A 20,634-nucleotide genomic window follows, 5' to 3' on the forward strand; every position below is an offset into this window, starting at 1 on the left:
CACAGCCTTTCTATTGCATTAGGTAGCATAAGTCACCTAGAGATGATTTAAAGTTTCCAGGAGGATGTGCATAAGTAATGTGTAAATAGTACGGCATTTTACATAAGGGACTTCATTATGCAGGAATTTTGGTATCTGCGGGCATTCTGGAACCAATCCTGCAGGAATACCGAGGGACAACTACATATAGGGTCAAGCGCTATATAAGTGCTACTGGAAAGTTCATGGTTGTCCTAAATCCCATGGGAAGGTTTTGAGGCATGCAGGTGATCTGTGTGAGCAAGAAAGGGTCTGAGCTTTCTAAGTCTTGAATCGGGGGCTTGGCAGGAGGCGCCGATCAGGTTGATGAGGTTCCCACTACATGGCAGGAAGTCAACTGTGGCCTTCTCGGAGAAACGGGCTGAACCTGCAGCAGGAGAGCTAGCCTGGACTCACGGAGTCCACATCCATTCAGTAATCACGTGGGCACTCACTGAAGCAGCGTCTCTGGAGAAGGCGGGGGCTGAGGGGAAGGCCCAATCTCTCCACGGGTCGTGCCACATCTATGGGAAAAACCTGGAGTTATTGGCCCAACTTTCCCCAATGTGAGGGGGTGAGGGGCAGATGCTTGACTTCTGGATGCCCTCCTGCCTGAGGTGGTGGGAGGGGGCCTGATCCCCTCTCCAGGGAAGACTGGTGGCCAGGGCATCAAAACATGGCCTCCAGCCACAAAGAGCACTCACTGCTAAGTCGGGGTGCGATCCTTAGGTTAGCCAGCTTTCCATCACCCTGTCCAAAGTACTTGACAAGAACAACTGAGAGGAGGAAGTGTTTATGTTGGCTCATGGTTTCAGAGGTTCAGTTGATGGTGGGCTGGTTCTATTGCTCTCAGCCACGGCGAAGGAAAGCCGCTCAGCTCATGGTGGCCGAGAAGCAGAGAGAGAGGGAGGGAGGCAGGGAGGCAGGGAGGCGCTTCAGGAAAATGCGCCCTTCCAGAGCCACCCAGGGACCACCTCCCCCAGTCACGCCCCACCTGCCCACAGTCCACCCAAGGAGTCTCTTCAAACTCGGATGGGACGGCTAGGTTCCAGCTCTCAGAATCCAATCGCTAAACTTCTAAATATTCCTGCATTAACCCAGGAACTTGGGGTAACGCCTCGTATCCAAACCATAACAACAGCTCTTCCCACCTCACTCCCAGCTCTCTTCCTAACGCCCTCCCTCCCCATGGTGATCCTCCCTTCTTCAGCGTTGGATGCATTCCCTGTACAAGAGAAGTGACACTGGAGCATCCAAAGTCCAGACCACTAGGTCAAGGGGTTTGTATTTGTCCTGTAGGTGTTGGGGGCCGTGGAAACATCCGAACGAAGCATCGCCACGGCCTGCCTTCCTGGTCCCCCAGACCCAAAACAGCACCAGGACATAGAAACTCAGGCTCGATAATCTTCGTGCAAATAAATGACCCAAGCAATGTTTTTGTAAAGAGCAGTGAACATTTACACTGTTCTAGAGCCTTCTCTTTTCCAGGGCTCTGAAATCATCTCCAGCCTGTCCTATCTCTGCAGAATGGTTGTCTTTTACGGTTAAAGGCTCAAGCTTCCTTAATCTTAACCCACAGACAGATATCTGGCACCGTGGCTAGTCAAGCAGGATTTGACATTGACCCCCACCAAAAGTATGTTGGTTGGCCTACGTATTTTTCTCGTATAATAATTAATCTTCAAGGTTGATTAATTTTAATAGAATTTGAACCATGCATTGCAAGATGCAGCTCAAGATAATAATGTCTTTATTTGCCCTGTGTCTGGTGTCCAGGACTCTATGGGGTTAGAAATGGAACGATCAAATGTTGTTTCCTGTAGCAGAAAGAGGGAGGGCTTTACTCTCTGTCAGATCTGGACTCAGATCCTAGCCTTGTCGCTGATTAGCTGTCTGATTTACTAAACATCCCAGTTTTTAAAATTTATTTATTATTTATTTTTTATTTTTGGCGGTGCTGGGGATTGAACCCAGGGCCTTATGCTTACAAGGCAAGCACTCTACCAACTGAGCTACATCCCCAGCCCAACAACCCAGTTTTTTCTTGACGAATGGGGCAATAATTCTTTCTGCCTCTGCGCCTCGCTTACAGATTCATTATGAGAATGGGAAGGTATCTATGCATATAAAACATCGAGGGTGGGCTGGGGAGATAGCTCAGTTGGTAGAGTGCCTGCCTTGCATGCACAAGGCCCTGGGTTCAATCCCCAGCACTGCGCATGCGCACACGCGTGTACGCGCGTGTGCACACACACACACACACACACACACACACACACAGTTGAGGGTGGTGCTTTGTTAAATGGTAAGGATCAATAAATGGAAAGAGTTATTATTAAACTCCCTCAAATGGGAACAATCCTGGTGATTGGGTCTCCATTGAGGAAGCTACTTTCTTCATGTTCTTTGACCCAAGTCCCAGGAAGAATCCTGGGATGTTTCTGGGAACGATAAGCTAAGTACCCATCATGTGTGTTAAGGATAAAACTCTAAAAATAAGGGTTTTGTGTTTGCAGCGCCCTCTCTCTGCAGAGATGTTTGGGTTTGAGTTTGTAGAGGGAGGGAAGTGGTTGGGTGGGTGGGTTGGTTTTGTGTTGTTAGATCCTGGATAAGAGGGGGGCTGAGGAAGTGCAGGAGTGGAGGAAAAAAAGGAGGAGGAACTGGGTCCCATGCTCAGAAGGCTTTGAACTTGGTTTAAGGTGTGGCTTTCATTGTCTTAAAATTCTTAATAATGTTGAATAAAGGACACCACATGTTTTCATTTTGCACTGAATCCTGGACATTTCTAGTAGCTAGTCTTGTGAAAGGTGCTCAGCACTGAGCTGCCTGTCCACGTAGACCACAAAGCGAGCACACTTCATCCCAGAATTCTTAGCACTTGCAAGTCCTCTGGGGTACAGAGAAGACTTAGCTGTGCCTGGGGCTGGCTTTAAGAAGGAACCTGAAGATAAATAGTAGGCAAGGTCCCATGAGTGCCTGTTTAACTGTCACTTATGACACGGGCTGCCCTTCATAGGACATCTGGACTCATAAAGATTTTTCAGCACATGGGAATAATAGAAGTCACCTGGTGTTTCTGTCTTCTCATCATTTATTTCCTTTGTGAGAACTGTCCTTCTCTTATCCCATATGTTTCTAGTGGGGCTGCCAATCATGGTGCGCTGCACCCCCAGCTATAGGCATGTGACCCAGGCTAGGCCAATCATTGTGCTCCATTCCCCTCTACCCTTGCACCTGCCATTGACCTTGGGTGGTGGATTATGCGACCTCTGGTCACCTTTGATTGCATTGAAATGGAAATTGCAGGTCACCAAAGAGACAGGCTAATCAGAGAATTTCACTCCCTCAATCTGCTGTTGTCACAATATAAGATTTTACTGACTGCTTCTGTTCCCTCTGTAGATGTGGCATTTGTCAGTTGCTCTGCTAGGCAGTGATCCCTGGAGCTGGTACAGTTCTTTCAGGGACAAGGTCAGACAACAAAGGCTCTGTGATCATGACCAAAAAACCATCTCGAAGGATCAGAACATCATGATCCCTTTGACTGACTTACGCAGGGCGAAAATCAGGCCAAGCTAATGTATTAATCTATTTGGTATAAACTTGATTTATATTATTTTGGAACACTGAGAGGTGCTTCTTGTTGATCTTTTATAGAAACTTATGTAAAAAGAGGAAGCATGATTCTCAAACAGAATTTGATGGGGGATCCTTTAGATGTGGAGCCAAAAAAATGTTTTTAGCAAGGGCTTTTAATTTTCTTTCTTTTTTAAAACAACTTTGTTGATGTATAATTTACCTATCATAATCAATTCCTAGTAGTTCACAGAATCATGAAACCATTGTCACAACACAGCTTTCGGACATTTCTGTCACTCTCCAAAAATCTACATTCATTCCCCATTCCCGCCCCCGGCCCAGGAACCCACTAATCTGTTCTCTGCCTCTATGGTTTTTCCTCTTCTGGATGCTTCACAAAAATGGAGTCATGTGAGTTCTTTCCCATCTCACTTCTTTCACTTAATGTTTTGGAGGCTATCCATGATGTAGCATGTATCAGTGTTCATTCCTTTTTGGAGCTGTGTTCTGTTGGTATGGCTCTACGACATTTTGTTTATCCATTTATCCACTGATGGATATTTGGATTTCATCCGCTTTTTGGTAATGATGAGTAATGCTGCCATGAACATTTGCAAATAATCTTCCTGTGGTTCTTTAGACAGTGCAGATTTCTTCCCCACAATAGAAAAGCCAGCTCTTTCTTAGACTAGAACACAGGTCTTGATGAACCTGCCGTGCACACAACAGCTACGTCCCCTGAGAAGGCAAAGCTGCAACAGGGGAGGTCGGGCAGTCTCAGGGTCTATTGCAGATTGCCCACATTTCCCTACACAAGGAGCCACAACACCCAAGGGGGGCTAATTGGTCCTTCCCTGGATTGATCTATATGGATGTCTGGCAAAATCCCTTTTCTCATTGGGATTATTGTGCTGAGGAAATGTACAGTTGACACACTACAGTGCCACTTGTCCACTTCTGTGGAGGGAGACCGTCAGCACAGTTCATTCATTCTACAATATGACCAAGGCCTTCTGTAATCTGGGCACTGTCCTAGGTATAAGGGACACAGCCTGGAAATAAACAGATGAAATACTCCTACACTCACAGAGCTAATGCTAATTGGGGAGACAGATCATGGACAATATGAAAAAAAAAAAATCTGTCTCATGGTGCTATGTATTCCAGAGACACATTAAGCCAGGAAGGGCAGGAGGGATATCCTGAGAAAGGACAGAATAGTTACTTTGAAGAGAAAAGTCAGGGGAGAACAGATTGGGAAGGTGACATTTGAGCAAACCTGAAATACAAGTAGTAGATCTCTTATCTGAAAAGCTTGCAACCAGAAATGTTCTGGAATCCAGATTGGTCTGGGTTTGGGAATATTGCTACGTACCTCGTGATATATCAGATGGGATCCAAGTCCCAATGTGAAATTCATTTGTTTCCTACATGCCTTACACAAATAGCCCGAAGTTGATTTTACATATTTTTAGTGCACTTGTGTTTGAGACTGTGACCTGTCACATGAGGTCAGGATTGGAATTTTTTGCTTGTGGCAACATGTTGGTGTGCAAAGAGTTTCAGATTTGGGAACATTTCAGATTTTGGATTTTTGGATCAGGGGTGTTCAGCCTGTATTACCCAATGCTGACTAATTATCATATACTTGGCTGCTTAAAAGAGCAACTGTTGTCTCATAAGTCGAGAGTCTGGGTGTGGCTTAGGCAGGTCCTCTGTCTGCCTTGGGACAGGGTCTACCTGCTTTCTGATCCTGTCTGTGCTTCCTATGGAACTGAGATGAGCCCTGAGGTATGTGCAGGAATAAATGTATGCATTTTAGATATTTTTACTTTTCAGTCTGTGGGAACCCATTTGTGGACCAGCAACATTGGTGTCTTAGTCAGCTTTCTGTCACTGTAACAAAGTACTTGAGGTAGTGAACTTAAAAAGAGGAAAGCTTTATTTTGGATTACAGTTTTGGGAGGTTTTCCATGATAGGCCTTGTGGCTCTGGGCCAATGGCAAGGCAGCACATTATGGCGGAAGTACATGTCATGGTCAAGGGAGCAAGAAAGGGGAAGAGAAGGGGGATGAGGTCCCACAATCTGCCCTGTAACCTAAGGACCTCCCCCTAGACCAAAACTCTCAAAGATTTCCAACACTTTTCCGTAGGAGCAAAGCCTTGAATACACAGGTCTTTGAGGACATTCAGCACCCAAAGTAGAGCAGCATCGTTTACAGATTGTTAGAAATACAGATTCTCAGGCCTTGCCCCCAGAGACCTACTCAATCAGAAACTTGCATTGAACAAGATACCCAGGTGAGGAATACACCGTGGTTCTCACACTTCAGTTAGCATCAGAATCTTCTGGAGGGATTGTTGAAACACAGCTTGCTGGTCCCCACCCCCAGGATTCTGATTCAGTGTGGGTGGGACCTGTGACTGCATTTTCTAGCAAGGTCCTAGGAGCTGCTGTGGCCGCTGGTCCAGGGACCATACTTTGAGACCCACTGGTCCACAGTGCACCAGGTACTGGGATCAGGGATGAGTAAGATGAAATCCCTGTCTCAAAGATGCTCCCAGCCTCAGGTCCTCCTCCCCGCCTCTGGGGGGAATGACACATCAGATCCAAAGCTTCTTTTCTTGTCATAAATCCTAGGGAAGCAGATTTTATATGCTACCCCTTGAAACTACATCAGTACTGTCATGTTTATGCCCCTGCTGGCACGGCGTATTTCTGCAGTTAAATCCCATCTCTGTTCCTCTTAGCCACAGCAGAGAGAGGGAACAGGTGGTCACCAGCTTTCTGCTAATAACCCTTCATATGTTTGCAGCCTGTTATTAAATCGCCCTCAGATTTTCCTTCTTGAAGACTAATAATTAGCTACCCTTTTCTGAATCATGGGGTGGAGAGGGTTTGGCTGGCTGTAGCTACCAGCCTCTGTCAAGGGCATTTGGAGTGGCAATTCCTGAAGCAGTGTGGGGGCTGGAGGGAGCATGGGGTGGGGGATTCAAAGCTGGACTGTCAGCCTTCTGCATCTAAGCAGGAGCCTCAGGAGTGAGGCCAGCAGACAGCATGCAAGATGAAGAGACGTCTGAGAGGAGGCACGGACCAGCTGGAGGTCCAGCCGCCTGGGTGAGTCCAACACCTTCAGGGCCTACGGGTAGCATCGGGCCCATCCCCCATCCCTGTGCAATCTCCCACCCTGACCCCCTGAAGCGGATGGCACCTCACCATGGGGCAGCCTGGCTGGCAGTGAGCACCCTCCTAGGTAAAGGGTGCAAACATCACAGAGATGATATCGCAGATGCAAAGGTCAAGGTTAAGCTTTGGGCCACCTGCACCGGCTTCTACTGGGGAGCTCGTTAGGAACAGCAGACCCTCAGGCTCCGCCCCTAAATCTGTTGCATCAGAATCTCTGGGTGAGGAATCTGAGAATAGGGAGTTGAAGGGGACAGTCGCCCCCAAGCCTTTCTATGCACAATTCAGTTTGAGAACAACTGTCTGTGTGTTTGACGTGGCTCTCTCTTCTCCATCTCGTCCATGCGCAAAGAAGGAAACCTGTCAGGGTAAATGAACTTAGCGCAGTTACTAGTAATTGTAGGGACTGGTCTGTGCCGTGCGTGCATGTTTTGAAATGAAAAAATATTAATGGCATGCATTTACCAAGTACCTCCTTGGTGGCAGTCCCACTGAGGCTAAGTATAGATTGGCTATACACATTTCTCCAGTTGACCCCCTGATTCCACAAGAGTGGCTGTTGTTAACCCATTTCCTGGGAAGCAAGTTGAGGCTCACAGAGGAGAAATCTGTCTGAAGTCCCACTGCTGGTAAGTGGTGGGCAGCATGACTTGGACCTGGGCTGGCTGACTCCAGAGTCCAGGATCTCAACCTCCATGTCACCCTTTCTTCCTCCATATTTCCCTTCCAACTATAAAATAAAGCAGATTAAATGTGTGCCTTCAGGGGAGGAAACACAGAACCACTTCTGATGAGTGACATGACAGAATTTCAAAGGCCATCTTCTCATTTGGTGTTCCTCACACACCAGCCCTAGTAGGAGAGCATTAGCTCCATTCTGCGGATGAGGAAAACTGAGGCTCACAGAGGCGATGTGGCTTATTGGAGGTCACAGGTAGGCGAGGACTAGATCTATTGCTGTCAAACCAGGCCACCCCTGGTGAGGATGGAGATGAAAGGCCCTGACACCCCCGCAGGGTAGCCTGGACTCCAGGGACCATATTTAACTGTTGGCCACCCTTCCTATTTCAGACTAGCCATTTAATTACCCTGGAGATCTCCTCCTTCCCTGACATCCACAAACACTGCATGGGGTTACCGGGACTGCTAAAATGGGACCTGGATGTCATGTTTGGGAATCTTAAAATGGACTTAGGAGACAAGTTGCCATCAGCCAGAAGGGCAGAAATAGAAAGTCACCTAACTGGAATCCGCATGACCCATGTGGATGCCAGCGATTGGTTTTACCAGTCTGGCACTTCTTAATTACAGTCGGCATTCTGAAGTCTGCACTTGACGTTCCCACCTCTAACTACTTCCTGAAGAGTCTTAAAGAGAAGACCGTTATTATGAGCAGCGAGCCTCAGCCCCATCCAGGGCCGGCTGCTCCAGAGGAGAGGCGAGGAGGCACGTTGGTTTTAGAGCTGAAGATGGATCTGGGTCCAGAAGTGCCCACGGGAGGCACTGAGCCTCCTTCCCCATCATCAGCTCTGAGCGATTTCCAGAACCACCTGTTTTACCCAATGAACATGACCTAGGTGTTCCACAGTCGCCTCCTCGTGGGCACGATGTCTTTGTCTCCCAGCGTCGTTTCTTAGAGAGCTGGCCCCTCCCAGTCTCCGCACAGTCCCTGCTGGACCCCATGCATCTCTGGTCACCTGTGCAGGGTCTTCTGGACACAGTAGGCCTGTGAGCTGAGCAGGGCCAGAAATTCTCCATAAGAGATGATGGAAAAATCTCTCTTCCTTTGGAGCACAGACTATAAAAATATAAACTTAAGACCATTTCGTTGTCTACCATGGGAAGCAAATCTACTCTAGGAATAACAAAAAAAGTTTTTTAATGTTTAGAGAGGAGCTGTGAAAAGATGAGACAGACATAGAAGGAGCCTTTACGACTTTGACTGCATCCCTCATTCCAGCCGTGCCTGTAGGATTTGCCCTTGGACTTCCCAGTTAATGAGTCCATAAATTATTCATTTGCTCAAGCTGGGTGGAATTGGGGCTTCCTTTAAGGAACTCTAGAAAATATCTGAGACTCAAAAGATCCAGATATGAATGCTCTCCTCCGGCCCCTCCTGCCTCCCCCCTCACCACACCCCCTCGTGACCACCCAGGTTCATGGCCACTGCCTTGGTGGAGCCCTGCATCACTTCTGCGAGATTTTGCAACAGGCTCCCACCAGCCTCCCTGGATCCGGGCTTTTCTACTCCATGCAGAAGGGCAGCCAGCTAGACACGCACACCCCAATCCTTCCAATCACGTTCCTCCCTGTGGGGTAACAGGTGGCCCCTCCTACCTGTTGAACTTCATCTGGCACCACCCGGGGGAGAACTCTGTGCAGTTCCCCATCTCCCCCCAAGTTTGATTTCAGGAGATCTTCTTTTTTTTTTTTTAACCCTTTCTGTGCCATGGGACCTTTGGCAGTCAGCAGAAGCCTGGAGATTGCATCTCTGAATAATTTTTATGCATAAAATACATAGGATGATAATGAAATTAGGTGCACATACAGTTATCAAAAGTATTTAAGCAAATTTAAATATGGGATTATGTGTGTGGTTTTTTTTTTTTTTTTTTTTTTTTTTTTTTTTTGTACCAGGGATTGAATCCAGAGGCACTTAACCACTGAGCCACATCCCCAGCCCTTTTTATTTTTTATTTTGAGACAGGGACTTGCTAAGTTGCTAAGGCCTCGCTAATTTGCTGAGGCTGGTTTTGATCCTCCTGCCTCAGCCTCCCAAGTCGCTGGGATTACAGGCATGCGCCACCACCCCCAGCTAGATGTGCCTTTTTGTTAACACATTAAATAGAAAGGCCTGGTGGTAGGACCTAACTACAGTCATTTTCAAGCCGTAAAGGGACTAAATGAAATTTCAGGTTATTTATAACAACTTGTAATGCTGATGTGAACATACATGATTTTTGTGGATGACCAAGTCCCAGCTAAGTGCTAATATTGTTTTAATTTGTTGCTGGCATGGGTGAGGGGAAGAAATATTAAGTTTCAGGTAGAGGTGAGGGACAATGGAGATGTGATTTGGTTTCTTTCTAAGTTCACAGACCCTGCAGAGATTTCTCCATGAGTCCCCCGAAATAAGTTCCACTAGGCTCTAGAATAATCTCATCTTCAGTTCTTTAGGACTCGTTCAATGTCTGTCCCTTCAGGGAGCCTACTGGCCCTCATCACACTAGGTTGGGTCCCTCCTCTGTAACCACAGTCCCCTGGACTCTTGGTCACAGCACAGGTCACGTGTAATCCCATGCATCTGTCAATCATCTGGGCTAGGGGGCTTCTCCACCAGGTCTGCAGGGCTCCTCCCTCAGGGCAGGGAGCTGAGTATTCCCATTTCCAGATCTTACCAGATTAAGGTCTTAAAGGAACTCTAGGGGTTCCCACCCTATCCCCAAGGCCAGGCAGGATGAGACAGCAGGATGCAGCAGCTGGGAGACAAACTCAAGCACAGACCATCTGGACTTGAACCCCAGGTCCCGGGAGCAGTGCGCACCCTGGGCAGGTCACTTCACCTCTTTACCTCTCCTGTTGATTTCTCACTTGAAGAGTGGGATGGTCAGGGGGCTCAAAGGTTAGCTGCTGTTATTTACTGAACACCTAGCAGACCCTCCACCTCCCTGGTGTTCCCCGAAAGGCACCACAGTTCCTGTAGGCTTCCTTCCTCGGCTCAGTCCACCCCACCAAGAGCTGCTTCCCATCAGTGCTGGAGAAACATGGCCAAGGGGTTAAGAACCGCTTGTGTGAAGGACCAGGGCCCACACCACCAGCTGTCAAGCCCTGCGCGAGTGGTTTTACCTCTCTGACCTTCAGTCTCCTCATCTTTATTGAGGCATCCATTCCAGAAGCAGTGTCAACAGCAACAGCAAAACCCCTTGCGCCTACCTACCACGCTCAGGCTTGTGCTAGGGGGACAGAGGTGAGCAAAGGTGCGCCAGGAAGACCTGGAAAAATGCCCAGGAAGCGCTGGGTTCATGTCCGCCCATTACAAGTGCTCAGCATGTTACACGTGCTGTGTTACAAACTAAACATATGCTCAAAAATCCACGTCGGCTGGCTTTTTACACAAAATAAATACACATGTATATTGCGGGCTTCATTCCTTCCGCATTCATTTCTCACTTATTCCTGCAAAACAGCCCCGGAGGGCAGGCAGGACAGATTTTACCCACTTTTCACTGATGAAAAAGACAGAGGCGCTGGAAGATTCCAATTCAGTCTGAAATGCTGGAGACCAGCAACAGGAGACAGCTGGTCCTTTAAAAAAGAGAACCAGCGGAGGGCAATGTTTCCATTCAAATTCCTCGATGCAGAGCCACGCAAGCTCTGTGGCCTTGGGCTGGGGGGACCTTGGGCCGGGAGATTCGGTGAGGCCTTCGGGTGCAGGGCGCCCCAGCTGTCGGGAGGTGGACACGCCCCAGGGCGCACGCTGGCGGGCTCGGCTGCCGGCCGGCTGAGGCTCGCAGGAGCCGAGCACGACGCTGGGTGGCGCTGCTGTGCCGCCCCGCGCTAGACCTGTTGCGCCCAGGGCGCGACTGGGGCAGGTTTAGGCACAGGGGCGCTCTGCTCTCTCCGCTCGCCCCCTGCGGCCCCGGTCGCGGCACCTCCCTCGGGGCCCCCGCGCCCACCTTACTCCGGGCTTCCACTCGTCCAGCCTCCGTCCGCTTCGCCGCCACCGTTCTAGGCGCGTCGGGTGGGGCGGGAATAAAGTTTTTCCAAGCAGGTTTGGGGAGAGGGCTGGATGGAGGATCCTCCCGGCGCGGGACCCCAGGGCGTGCTAGGCTGTGCACCGCGACCTTCGCGGCCGCCCCGGGGGCGCTGCTTTCGGGGGCCGCCCGCGCCGGTGCCCGCCGGATGGGCTGACCTGTGCGCCGCCCTCGCCACCCCGGTCCCCAGCCCCGTCCCCTCCCCCGCCTCCCGCGCGCTCCGGCCCCGCCCGCGCTGGGGTCGCTGCAGTCCCCGCGGCTGCCCCGGGCTCCCTCCCAGGCGGCCCGGCCTTACTCCAGCCTGGGAGCGCCTCGGGGGGAGCGCGGGACAGCCAGGGAGGCCGCGGCGGGGGCCCCGGGCGCCCGAGCTGGGCGAGCCGGGGAGGCGGCCGGACTCGGGGAGCCGGAACGCAGGGGAAGGCAAGGACGGGGCGGCCGGCGGAGGGGCGGGCGCCGCTCATCAGCCACGCCAGTCACGTCTGGGGCCACCGGCTGCCTTCTTCTTCCTTTCCCCCTTGCTGTCTCCCCCCGCCCCTGTCGGCGAGGGCAAAGTGGCGGTGGCGGCGCCATGCCCGGGCCGGAGTGAGTGCGCGCGGGCGAAGATGGCGTACATCCAGGTAGGGCTGAGGCGCGGGCCAGGGCGCCGGGGAGGGCACGCGGCCGGCGCCCGCGAACTTGCCTCGAGAAGAAGGGTGCCCGAGCGCGGGCTACCCGTGCAGCGGCGGCGGTGCGCCCCGGGAAAAGCGGCAGGGGACCCCGGGACCCCTGGGCGGAGGGCCCTCGTGGGCTCTGCGAGCGCGCCCGCGCCTCCCCGGAGGGAATGGGGGTGGGGCGGACCCCCCGCCCGCCTGTCCTCCCCCTGGCACCCCACCCCAGGGGAGGGGCCGCGGGGAGGGCGGCCCGGGGCGCGCCAGCCGCCCGGCCCGCCAGCTGCCGTTGCCGTGGTGACGGCTGGGGCTAATTGGCCGGCGGAGCGAGCTTGTGGCAGCTGTTCCGGCCAGGAGGAACAAGGACGTCGTCTCTCCCGGGCACTGAGTGCTGAGGGGTGGGGGGCACCGAGGCCAGAGCGCATTGGTGAAGGTGAAGGAGCTGAGCACTGTAGCCCGTTGCATTGGGGTCTGGGAATTGGGAACCCCCCCACCCATCACCTTGAAGAAGCTCCGCCAAGAACCCTTGGGCTGAAATAATCTCCAAGCACCTCTTTGGCAGGTGGGGTGGGGTTGCACTGGGCTGCTTATTTAAGAGACCTTTCTCCTCTGCAAAGAGAAAAGTGGCGACAGGTCAATGCCAAGGTCACACGGCCAGACTGGCTGTCAGACCCATTGAGCTGGCTCCTCAGCCAGAGCCTGGCAGCAAAGCCAACACGTACCCCTCCCGGGGGTTACATTTTGTTCCTCAGCCCAAGCTGGGGGCTGCTGGCTCACGCATTCCTTTTTGTCCTCAGACCCAGGGACTCTGTGATCTGGCGGAGACTACCCACTCCTCTTTTGGCTTAGAATCCCTGGATTGGCTTCCTTTTCGTGGAATCCCTAGGTCCTCATTTCAAGTTCAAGGAAGGTCACATTTACTATGTGCTGAATGTTGTCAGGAGACTGTTGGCTCATCGCTCAACAAATGTTCGGGTGACCATCACCTGTACTGGGGATAGAGCAGCCCAGTCCCTGCCCCTCCGGATGCATAATCTAGTGAAAATTCAACATTGAAACAGGCTTTGGGGCTTTCACTGACCACCTTCAGCACAGAAATTAAGTGAACTTGCCCAGGGCCACCCGGCTACCCACGGGTCAAGGTGGGATCTAAAATGTGAACAGGGGCATGTATGAGTGATAACCTCAAGCATCCCCATGGAGACTCAGCGATACCCACTCTCCTCGCAGAACAAGTGGTTGAACTTCTGTGAAGTGCCAGAAAGTGACTCTTTTTCTTCTTGGAGGCCCACGTGGTCCCTGTCACAGCTCTTCAACTCTGTGGCGGTAAAGCAGCCACCGCAGTCATTGAGTGGGTGTGGCTGTGTTCCAAGAAAACTAATTGTCGTGGACACTGAAATTTAAATTTTGTATATTTTACACGAGTCAATAAGTAGTAACCTCTTTGGGATTATTTTTTTCTCCCCAGCCATTTAAAATATACCAGTCAATTTTAGCTGGAGGGCTGTAGAGAAATAGGCTCTGGGGCCAGAGCTGACCTTAAGCCCTACCAGCCAGCCTGTTTGGACTGTCTGGATTCTCCTTCCTCTGGCCTTATGGCCGGACTCAGTTCTCCACTTCTGCCAAACCTATGAACCCGGGGCACCCAGCGGGAGGGAGACTCAGTGATCCAGGGGACCCGAGCCTCTTCCCTTTACCCTTTCATCTTCCTTGGGTTCTTTTTGCTCCACGACACTCATCTTGTATCTGGGCTTTGAGGAAGCTGTGCATCCTCAGCGGGGACATGCGGTGGCCTTGTGTCTGTGTGTCATGGTTTTATAGATGGTTCCCTTTTGACCAGCCTATGCTGGGGGCAGGAGGGCATGGACACGGGATTTTGTAAATAAGCATCACTTTATCCCTAGTTGAAACACTTCCTCCTGAAGACCTCGCCGGGTCCTAGCTTTCCGCTGCTCTGTGTACTGCTGTATCTGCCAGCACAGTACTTGGTGCCGGTAGGTTCCGTGGGTCTGGGCAATCAATCACCTTGCTCTCATAAGCCACAGAAAGGGTGCATTGTATTCTGCAGCTAGGCAGCACACAGGCTTTTCCATAGTCAGGGTGTCTCATCTCAACAGCACCCCTTTAGGTAGGGCGTGGCCTTTCTACTAAAGCAAAGAAGTAACTGAGGTTCAGAGAGGCTTCCTGACTTGTTCAGGTCACATGGTCGATCAGTGGCAAGGCCAGATTAGTACTCCTCCCTCCTGCTCCTATGGGTGCATCTGCAGCTCTTGTTCTGCGTGTGGTTTGAGTTTGGGGTTTGGGGGAGTCCCTTGGACTCTTTCCCAAGCTGCAGTTCATCTCTGGCTGCCTCAAGGATTCTGAATTTTTCATGAGCCACATATGACCTATACTGTTATTAATGTAATTTTTTTTCTATAATGGACTTTTTTAACTTAAAAAGAAATCATATGAAGAGAATGGTACCTTATGTCAGTACCATAATAGGAAACCAAGATCACGTGATGCAAGCAGAAGGCAACTGGAAAAATAAACACCAGGGCAGCAATTCCACATTATTACGTTCTAGCTGGGTAGGGCAGGGTCGGGACTCCGAGCTGGGCTCTGCCTTCTTTTTTTAAAAGGGAGGGTGGGAGTGATCCAGGGTCACCTATCAATGGGACCCAACTGAGACCTTCTCCTCCTGCAGGAGTCCTGAAAAAGAAAACAACTTCTCCCTCTTGGTTTCAAAGTTCTGAGACTGGTACCCCAGCTCATCTCTGGAGGCGTCCTAGGCTGGGGTGCAGGAGCCTCACCTTCCTGGTATACTTGGTTCATTTGGAAAATCATCAGCAAGCGGGTGGGAGGGTGTGTGCTGGGGAACCTGTGAGAAGCTGGGGTGGGGGTCCCCCCGCCTCCTGAGGACCAGATCGCAGCTTCCTGTCCAACTCCCCCTATTAGTGGGTGGTCATATCAAACTCTGCACATCACCATTGGATCAGAATCGGAAGGTAGGGCCTCCGGGAGGGCGGGGAGGGGGGAGCCAAGTGACATGCGTTCGGTGCCTGCTGCACGCTAGCTCAACATGTCCTTTTGGGGTGGCTTCGTGGCTATTTCTGTATAGGAAGGTTTGCGATTCCCCTGAAGGGTGGCTGTGTTGGATAGCATGACTGTCTATCCGCCCGCTCTGATTCATAACAGCATACGGTGCAAATCAGATCGAAATGCTAAAGTTGCCCATTCGTTCGGTGTTGGTTAACCAGGAGGCTACCAGTAGTCCTGAATATAGCAACACCTTGTTAGAAACCCACCTCCCTTCCCAGGATGGTAAGTGCAGAGGGCAGGGAGCTTTCCTTGCGGCTGTGGTTCTCTTTCTGGAATATGGCTAAACTGGTCTCTCTCTCTCTCTCTCTCTCTCTCTCTCAACCCTTCACCTCCTCCCGCCCCTTGGCTTCCTCGTGGATCTCTAAAAGGGCAGCTGGAACCATTGAACGAGGTGGGTTAATTTGATGATGTGTTTGGTCTGGTTTCTGCTGCAGAAGGGCTTGCCTTTGCTTTCGGAGGGTTACGTGGGGGCGGTGGGGACCTTAACTATGAAATAATACCTGCCCATGGACCAGGGCACGGTGTCCATTCCTTTCCACTGAAAGGCGATCCCGGGTAAGAGGAAGAACTAAGAGCAAGACAGATGTCCCTCCCCACCCCGGCTCATTCCGCTTGACTCTCTCCGTTCACTTTCATGTCACCGAGATTATTAAAAAAAAAAAAAAAAAAAAAATTCCTTCTTTGCAAGAAGAGAGTAACAGTCATTGGCGTTTGGGGAACATATTGTGGAGCCCTCGCTGTGTTGTAGAAAACACCCAGATGCCAAGAAAGACGCCCCTAGGAAAGAAAATACCTGCAGACGTTTTCCTTGCTATTAATGGCTTCAGCGCCTCGATGTTGGCCGTCTCTGTGGCCGCGGTTGGTAAATAGAGACGGGAAGCATTTTGTTCTCCAAGCTGGGCGGCGGAGACAGAGCCCCGTCTTTGTCTCTGGTCGGGGGATCGGCCGCTTGTAATTTTGAGTGTTGTTTCTCCTCTCCTCCCTCGCCCGCTGCCCACCTCCGGGGCCTCAGGGTTTTCTTTCTAGAATCTCTGATCTGCTGCTGTGTAGATGGACTTGCCGGCACTGCTGTCAGAAATGCTGCGAATCCAGCTGTTGCCAGTCGAGTGAGGATGAAGTGGAAATTCTGGGACCTTTCCCGGCCCAGACACCTCCCTGGCTGTGAGTACCACCGCTTGGGACTCCCTGGGAATCAACCTCGGAAGCTTTCTTTTTCTTTTTCCCAAGAGTGGGATCCGGGCCACTGATAGGAAAGACTGATTTTGGGGTGCGAGTCTCCGTGGGCATCGAGGCTGCCGATGGGGATGTGTTCCGAGCCCCCCACCCTGTTTCAGTAGGCAAGCTGGTCCTACCTGCTGGACCAGGAGGCTTTAGTCCATCTGGTTTCTCATGGAGCTTCTGAGAGGGGAGCTGGCTGCGTAATGCTAATCATATGGGCCCTTTCCGTCACTTGGAGTGACATTCCAAGAGGACAAGAGGTCTGTGCACATTGGCGTTCTTCAAGGGATGACCCCAGTCTAAGGGTCTGCATCCCAGACAAGTTGTCCTGACCCCTCTGCCGGGGCTAGCATCTAGTATATGCTCAATAAATATTTTTTGCACGGAGAGGTAGCTGGACGAACAAGCAATTGCCTTTTTGCTGGTCTGAACAAGAATTTCAGAAACAGGGAAGCAGGAAAGCCCGCCCCCCGGCTCCATCCAGCGCCCCAACACTGTTTATGTCCTCTCTGGCATCTTTCATTTTATTTCTAATTCGCTTTCCTCCCGCGCCTGCATACAACATCTCCATCTGCCAGTCGCTCGGATATTTTGGGAACGCAGTTTTGAAGCTTCTCAGCCATGTGTCTGGCCTATCTCCCTGGGGCTGGGAGAGGGATATGGTCAGAGAGTCTGGGTAAAGGTGGGGAGGAAGGACCTGCAGATCATCAAGTGCAGCTCCTCGGGACGGGGAGGAGCCCCAGAAAGGGAGAGAGATGGTACCGGTATCCACAGCCCTGGGGCAGGCATCCACTACTGCCTCAGCTGAGTCCTTGGGCTGAGATTCCAGAAACCTCTGACACCCGTCGTTCCCTGCGGGTTGGGGATCTTGCCTCAGTCCTCTCCTTTTCTCCTCTTAGAAGCAAGCGTCAGGCAGATGCAGTGGCGCACACCTGTAATCCCAGAGACTCAGGAGGCTGAGGCAGGAGGTTTTCAAGTGTGAGGCCAGCCTCAGCAACTTAGTGAGATCCTGTCTCAAAATAAAAAATAAAAAAGGCTGGGGATGTGGCTCAGTGGTTACTTGCCCCTGGGTTCAATCCTGGGTACCAAAAACAAAAACAAAAGCAAGTATCAGATATTTCCACAGCTGAGTGGTTCTGTGTCAGACTATGTGAGTTCAAATCTGATTTCTACTGTCATTTTCTAGTACTGTGAGTTGGGCAAGTTACTTAAAAAAAAAATCTCTCTGCCTCAGTTTCCCATCTGTAAAATGGGATGATAAAATAACATTCGTCTCCTGGTGCTGGGATTAAGTCAATTCAGCCAATTAAATCAATTAAGTACTTAATGCTTGACCACGCCTTGTCAATCACGAATGGGGTTCTTTTTACTTTAGTCTTGGTTTCCTCATCTGGAAGGTGGAAGAGTGAAAGAGCTTCCAGGAGGGCGACTCAGAGGAAATGAGGTGTACATAGGAGGTGCTCCGCACGCAGTGAGAGCTCTGTAAGAACCTGCTTCTGTCCTTAGCTGTTGAGAGAGTCTCCAAGCTGGCGTGGAGGCGTGGAGGCGCGGAGGGGCACTTCGTTAGTGTAGGTCGCAGCCTGAGTCCTCTACGCGTGTGCAAAACTGAGATGCTGGTGAGAGCAACTCCTTGATCGAGAAGCGATTCCCACCCTGCGGTGGCCCTTGTGGCAGACACAGCTCAGCCCATCAGGTCCCTTTAAAGCTCTGTTCCCAAGACTTCAGGAGGATAGGGATTTTCGCCTGTCTTATCTACTTAAAACAAACAAACAAAAAACAGTTTAATCTACAGGCAGAAACAGAATCCCGGAAGTGCCAGCCGTGCAGTTGAAAAGCGACTCTCATTTCCTTGGTGGGTACTTCCTGAGTACACACTGCGTGCCAGGCACCACGTACGCACAAACGTGAGTCCTGTCACCATGCTCAGGGGATTTGGAGTTTCGTATAGGACCTGAATCAGGTGGGGAAGTCCTGTTGTCCCCTCAAGTTGTGCATTCACACCCTGCACACCATATGTGACGGGCCAGCAGAGTCCGTGGAGGATGGCTTCAGGCGAGGCTGGATCCAGTGGCTCACAGGATGGCCTTTCTTGCTTGCTTTTTTGAATGGGCTTGCTTTCTCCACGTGGTAGCACTAGGCTTGCATTCGATGGTAACAAGAAAGAAAAAAATCAAAAAACCAGGAAAGACTCACTGACCTGGCTGGTGCCCTGGGTCAGTCACTTGACCCAGCCCTTCACTTGGAGGTAAGGATGCTAGAATCACTCTGGGTTCACCCAGAGCCACCACGAAACAGGAGCTAAGCTAGTGGACGGAGGATTGGCAACTGTTTTCCATAAAGGGCCCGAGGGTGAATATTTACCCTGAGGGCCAGATGGCCCCGTGGCAACCTCTTCCTTCCTGCAGCCAGCCGCCACCGCAGCCATGAATACTAGGGAACCAGGGGGCGTGGCCGAGACCCAGTGACACATGCTTCCAAGGTGGGGCGGGGATCTGGCGAATGGACCTCAGCTGGGCAAACACCACGAGTGGACCCTGCACGTAGGAAGAGTCAGGACATTGTGGAAAAGGAGGCTGCAGGCTCAGCCTCTGCCAACTCTTGAATGCCAGGCTAGGAAATTTGGATTTTCTTCTGCACTGGTGGGGACGCTGAAGATCATAGTCAGGTACCAGTTTGCCCCAGATGTTGAGTGTTGCAGATGCACAGCCTCCTCTAACGCCCTGGTGGAGGACAGCTGTTTTGCCTTGACTGCTTACCTTTTGTGCAAGCAGGGGATTCTTTTGGCAAGCAAGGGGTTAGGGTCCTCTGGTAGATACTCCTTTTGGTTTTGCTGCAAGCAGAGAAGTGGCAGAAGTGGACTGGAACTTCCCCACCCGGGTCAGCACACCACACGATTCCAGATGACACCCTTCACTGGGTGGTCCTGCTGAATGGCACCATGTAGAGTTGTGCAGTCTGCAGTGTGAACAGCCGTACATGAGCTTCACACTTCCCAGGATGAACCAGGTCTCCCCTCAACCCTGAGCAGCCCTAAACCCATTTTTGGCACTTAACAGAATGCAAAATGGTCTGTGTATGGGAAATCTGTGTAGGGGAGGCGGGGTAAGTCATTCAAAAAGTGAAATTGCAGCTTGTGTTCTCCCCAGATTTATTTACCAAGTGGGCAGTTGAATGTTATCAAACAGGCAGGGAGGAGAAATGTCGCGCCTGCGGCTTTGCCGGGCTGCTCCTGCAGGGACATCGGAGACAGGAACCATGGGGTGTGCCTCACTGTAGTGGCATGTGGCAGATGAGCCGGCCCTGGGCGTGTGTTTTGCATGTGATCTTGGGGGACACCTCATTAATGGTCACGCGGTTATGTGGCCAGCTTTCCTTGGGGGGGCAGGGCAGGGCTGGTAAGGGTCAGAAAACCGATGCTCTGATTGGCTGCTCTTGTTGAAGAACAGTGAACGGAAGCCAAGGTGATCGGTATTTGTCCCGGGAGCGTATGTTAAGTGCCTAGTGTGTGCACGGCTGGGGCAGGGCCCCCAGGGGTGCCCAGCTCTCTTGACGTCCGGCCTTCTGCATTGCTGGGCTCAGTTGGGGTCCCCCCAGGTGGAGCCAAGCCTAGTGCTGGAGGCAGAGGGTGAGCAGACCGGCCTCCAGGAGAGAGGAGGGCGCGGTGGCAGGGGTGACCAGCACAGGGTGGCTTCGGAGGGGGCCCCCCTGAAGCTGAAGCTGAAGGATGAGAAGGAGCTTGACCACCGGCAGAGGGGACAGGGAGGGCATTCTGGGCAGAGGTAGGGCCGGGCACCTGGTGGCTGCAGAGGCGGGAGGTGGCCCAGCGCGTGCGTGGGAGGCTTTGGGGAGGTGACATTTAAGCTGCCCCTGGAAGGCTGGTGGCTCCTCACAGGAGGGGGAGGAGGTGCCAGAGAGAGATGGACAGACAGGCGGACAGGCGCCCAGGGGCCAAAACGTTTTGGTCCTGCCTTCCTTGGAGGAGGAGGAGGAGAAGGAGGCTGCTTTCATTGAAAGGAGACAGACAGGCATGGTGGCTCGGGCCTGTCCCCGCGCCTCCGCCCCTCCCCCACGTCCTGGGCTCCCTGCCTTTTAGCGACCCGCAGCCGCGATCTTCCCTCCTCCCCTCTGAGCACCTGGTCTTGTGGGCCGC

At 51.8% G+C, this 20,634-nt stretch overlaps 1 protein-coding gene and 1 non-coding gene across 3 annotated transcripts in view; one reads left to right on the top strand and one right to left on the bottom strand.

Annotated features, from left to right (window-relative positions):
• Positions 1 to 1,967: 1,967 nt before the first annotated feature.
• Trnat-ugu (transfer RNA threonine (anticodon UGU)) lies at positions 1,968 to 2,040 on the bottom strand. Its single transcript has one exon. It is a non-coding gene; the product is annotated as a tRNA-Thr (tRNA).
• A 9,740-nt stretch (positions 2,041 to 11,780) lies between these two features.
• Positions 11,781 to 20,634, top strand: part of Syt17 (synaptotagmin 17) — a 77,795-nt gene continuing 68,941 nt past the window's right edge. Inside the window, exons 1-3 of one of the 2 annotated variants that reach the window (XM_047533715.1) lie at positions 11,781 to 12,152; positions 15,635 to 15,657; positions 16,279 to 16,427. Coding sequence is in view for 1 of the 2 variants with exons in the window: in XM_047533714.1 (XP_047389670.1) it covers positions 12,138 to 12,152; positions 15,640 to 15,657; positions 16,279 to 16,427 (182 nt within the window). In the remaining variant the exon portion in view is untranslated. The remainder of the gene's footprint in view (positions 12,153 to 15,634; positions 15,658 to 16,278; positions 16,428 to 20,634) is intronic. The other variant, XM_047533714.1, reaches the window with a different exon arrangement.

This window comes from Sciurus carolinensis, chromosome 18, assembly GCF_902686445.1.
Source record: "Sciurus carolinensis chromosome 18, mSciCar1.2, whole genome shotgun sequence".
In the NCBI taxonomy this organism is placed as follows: Eukaryota; Metazoa; Chordata; class Mammalia; order Rodentia; family Sciuridae; genus Sciurus; species Sciurus carolinensis.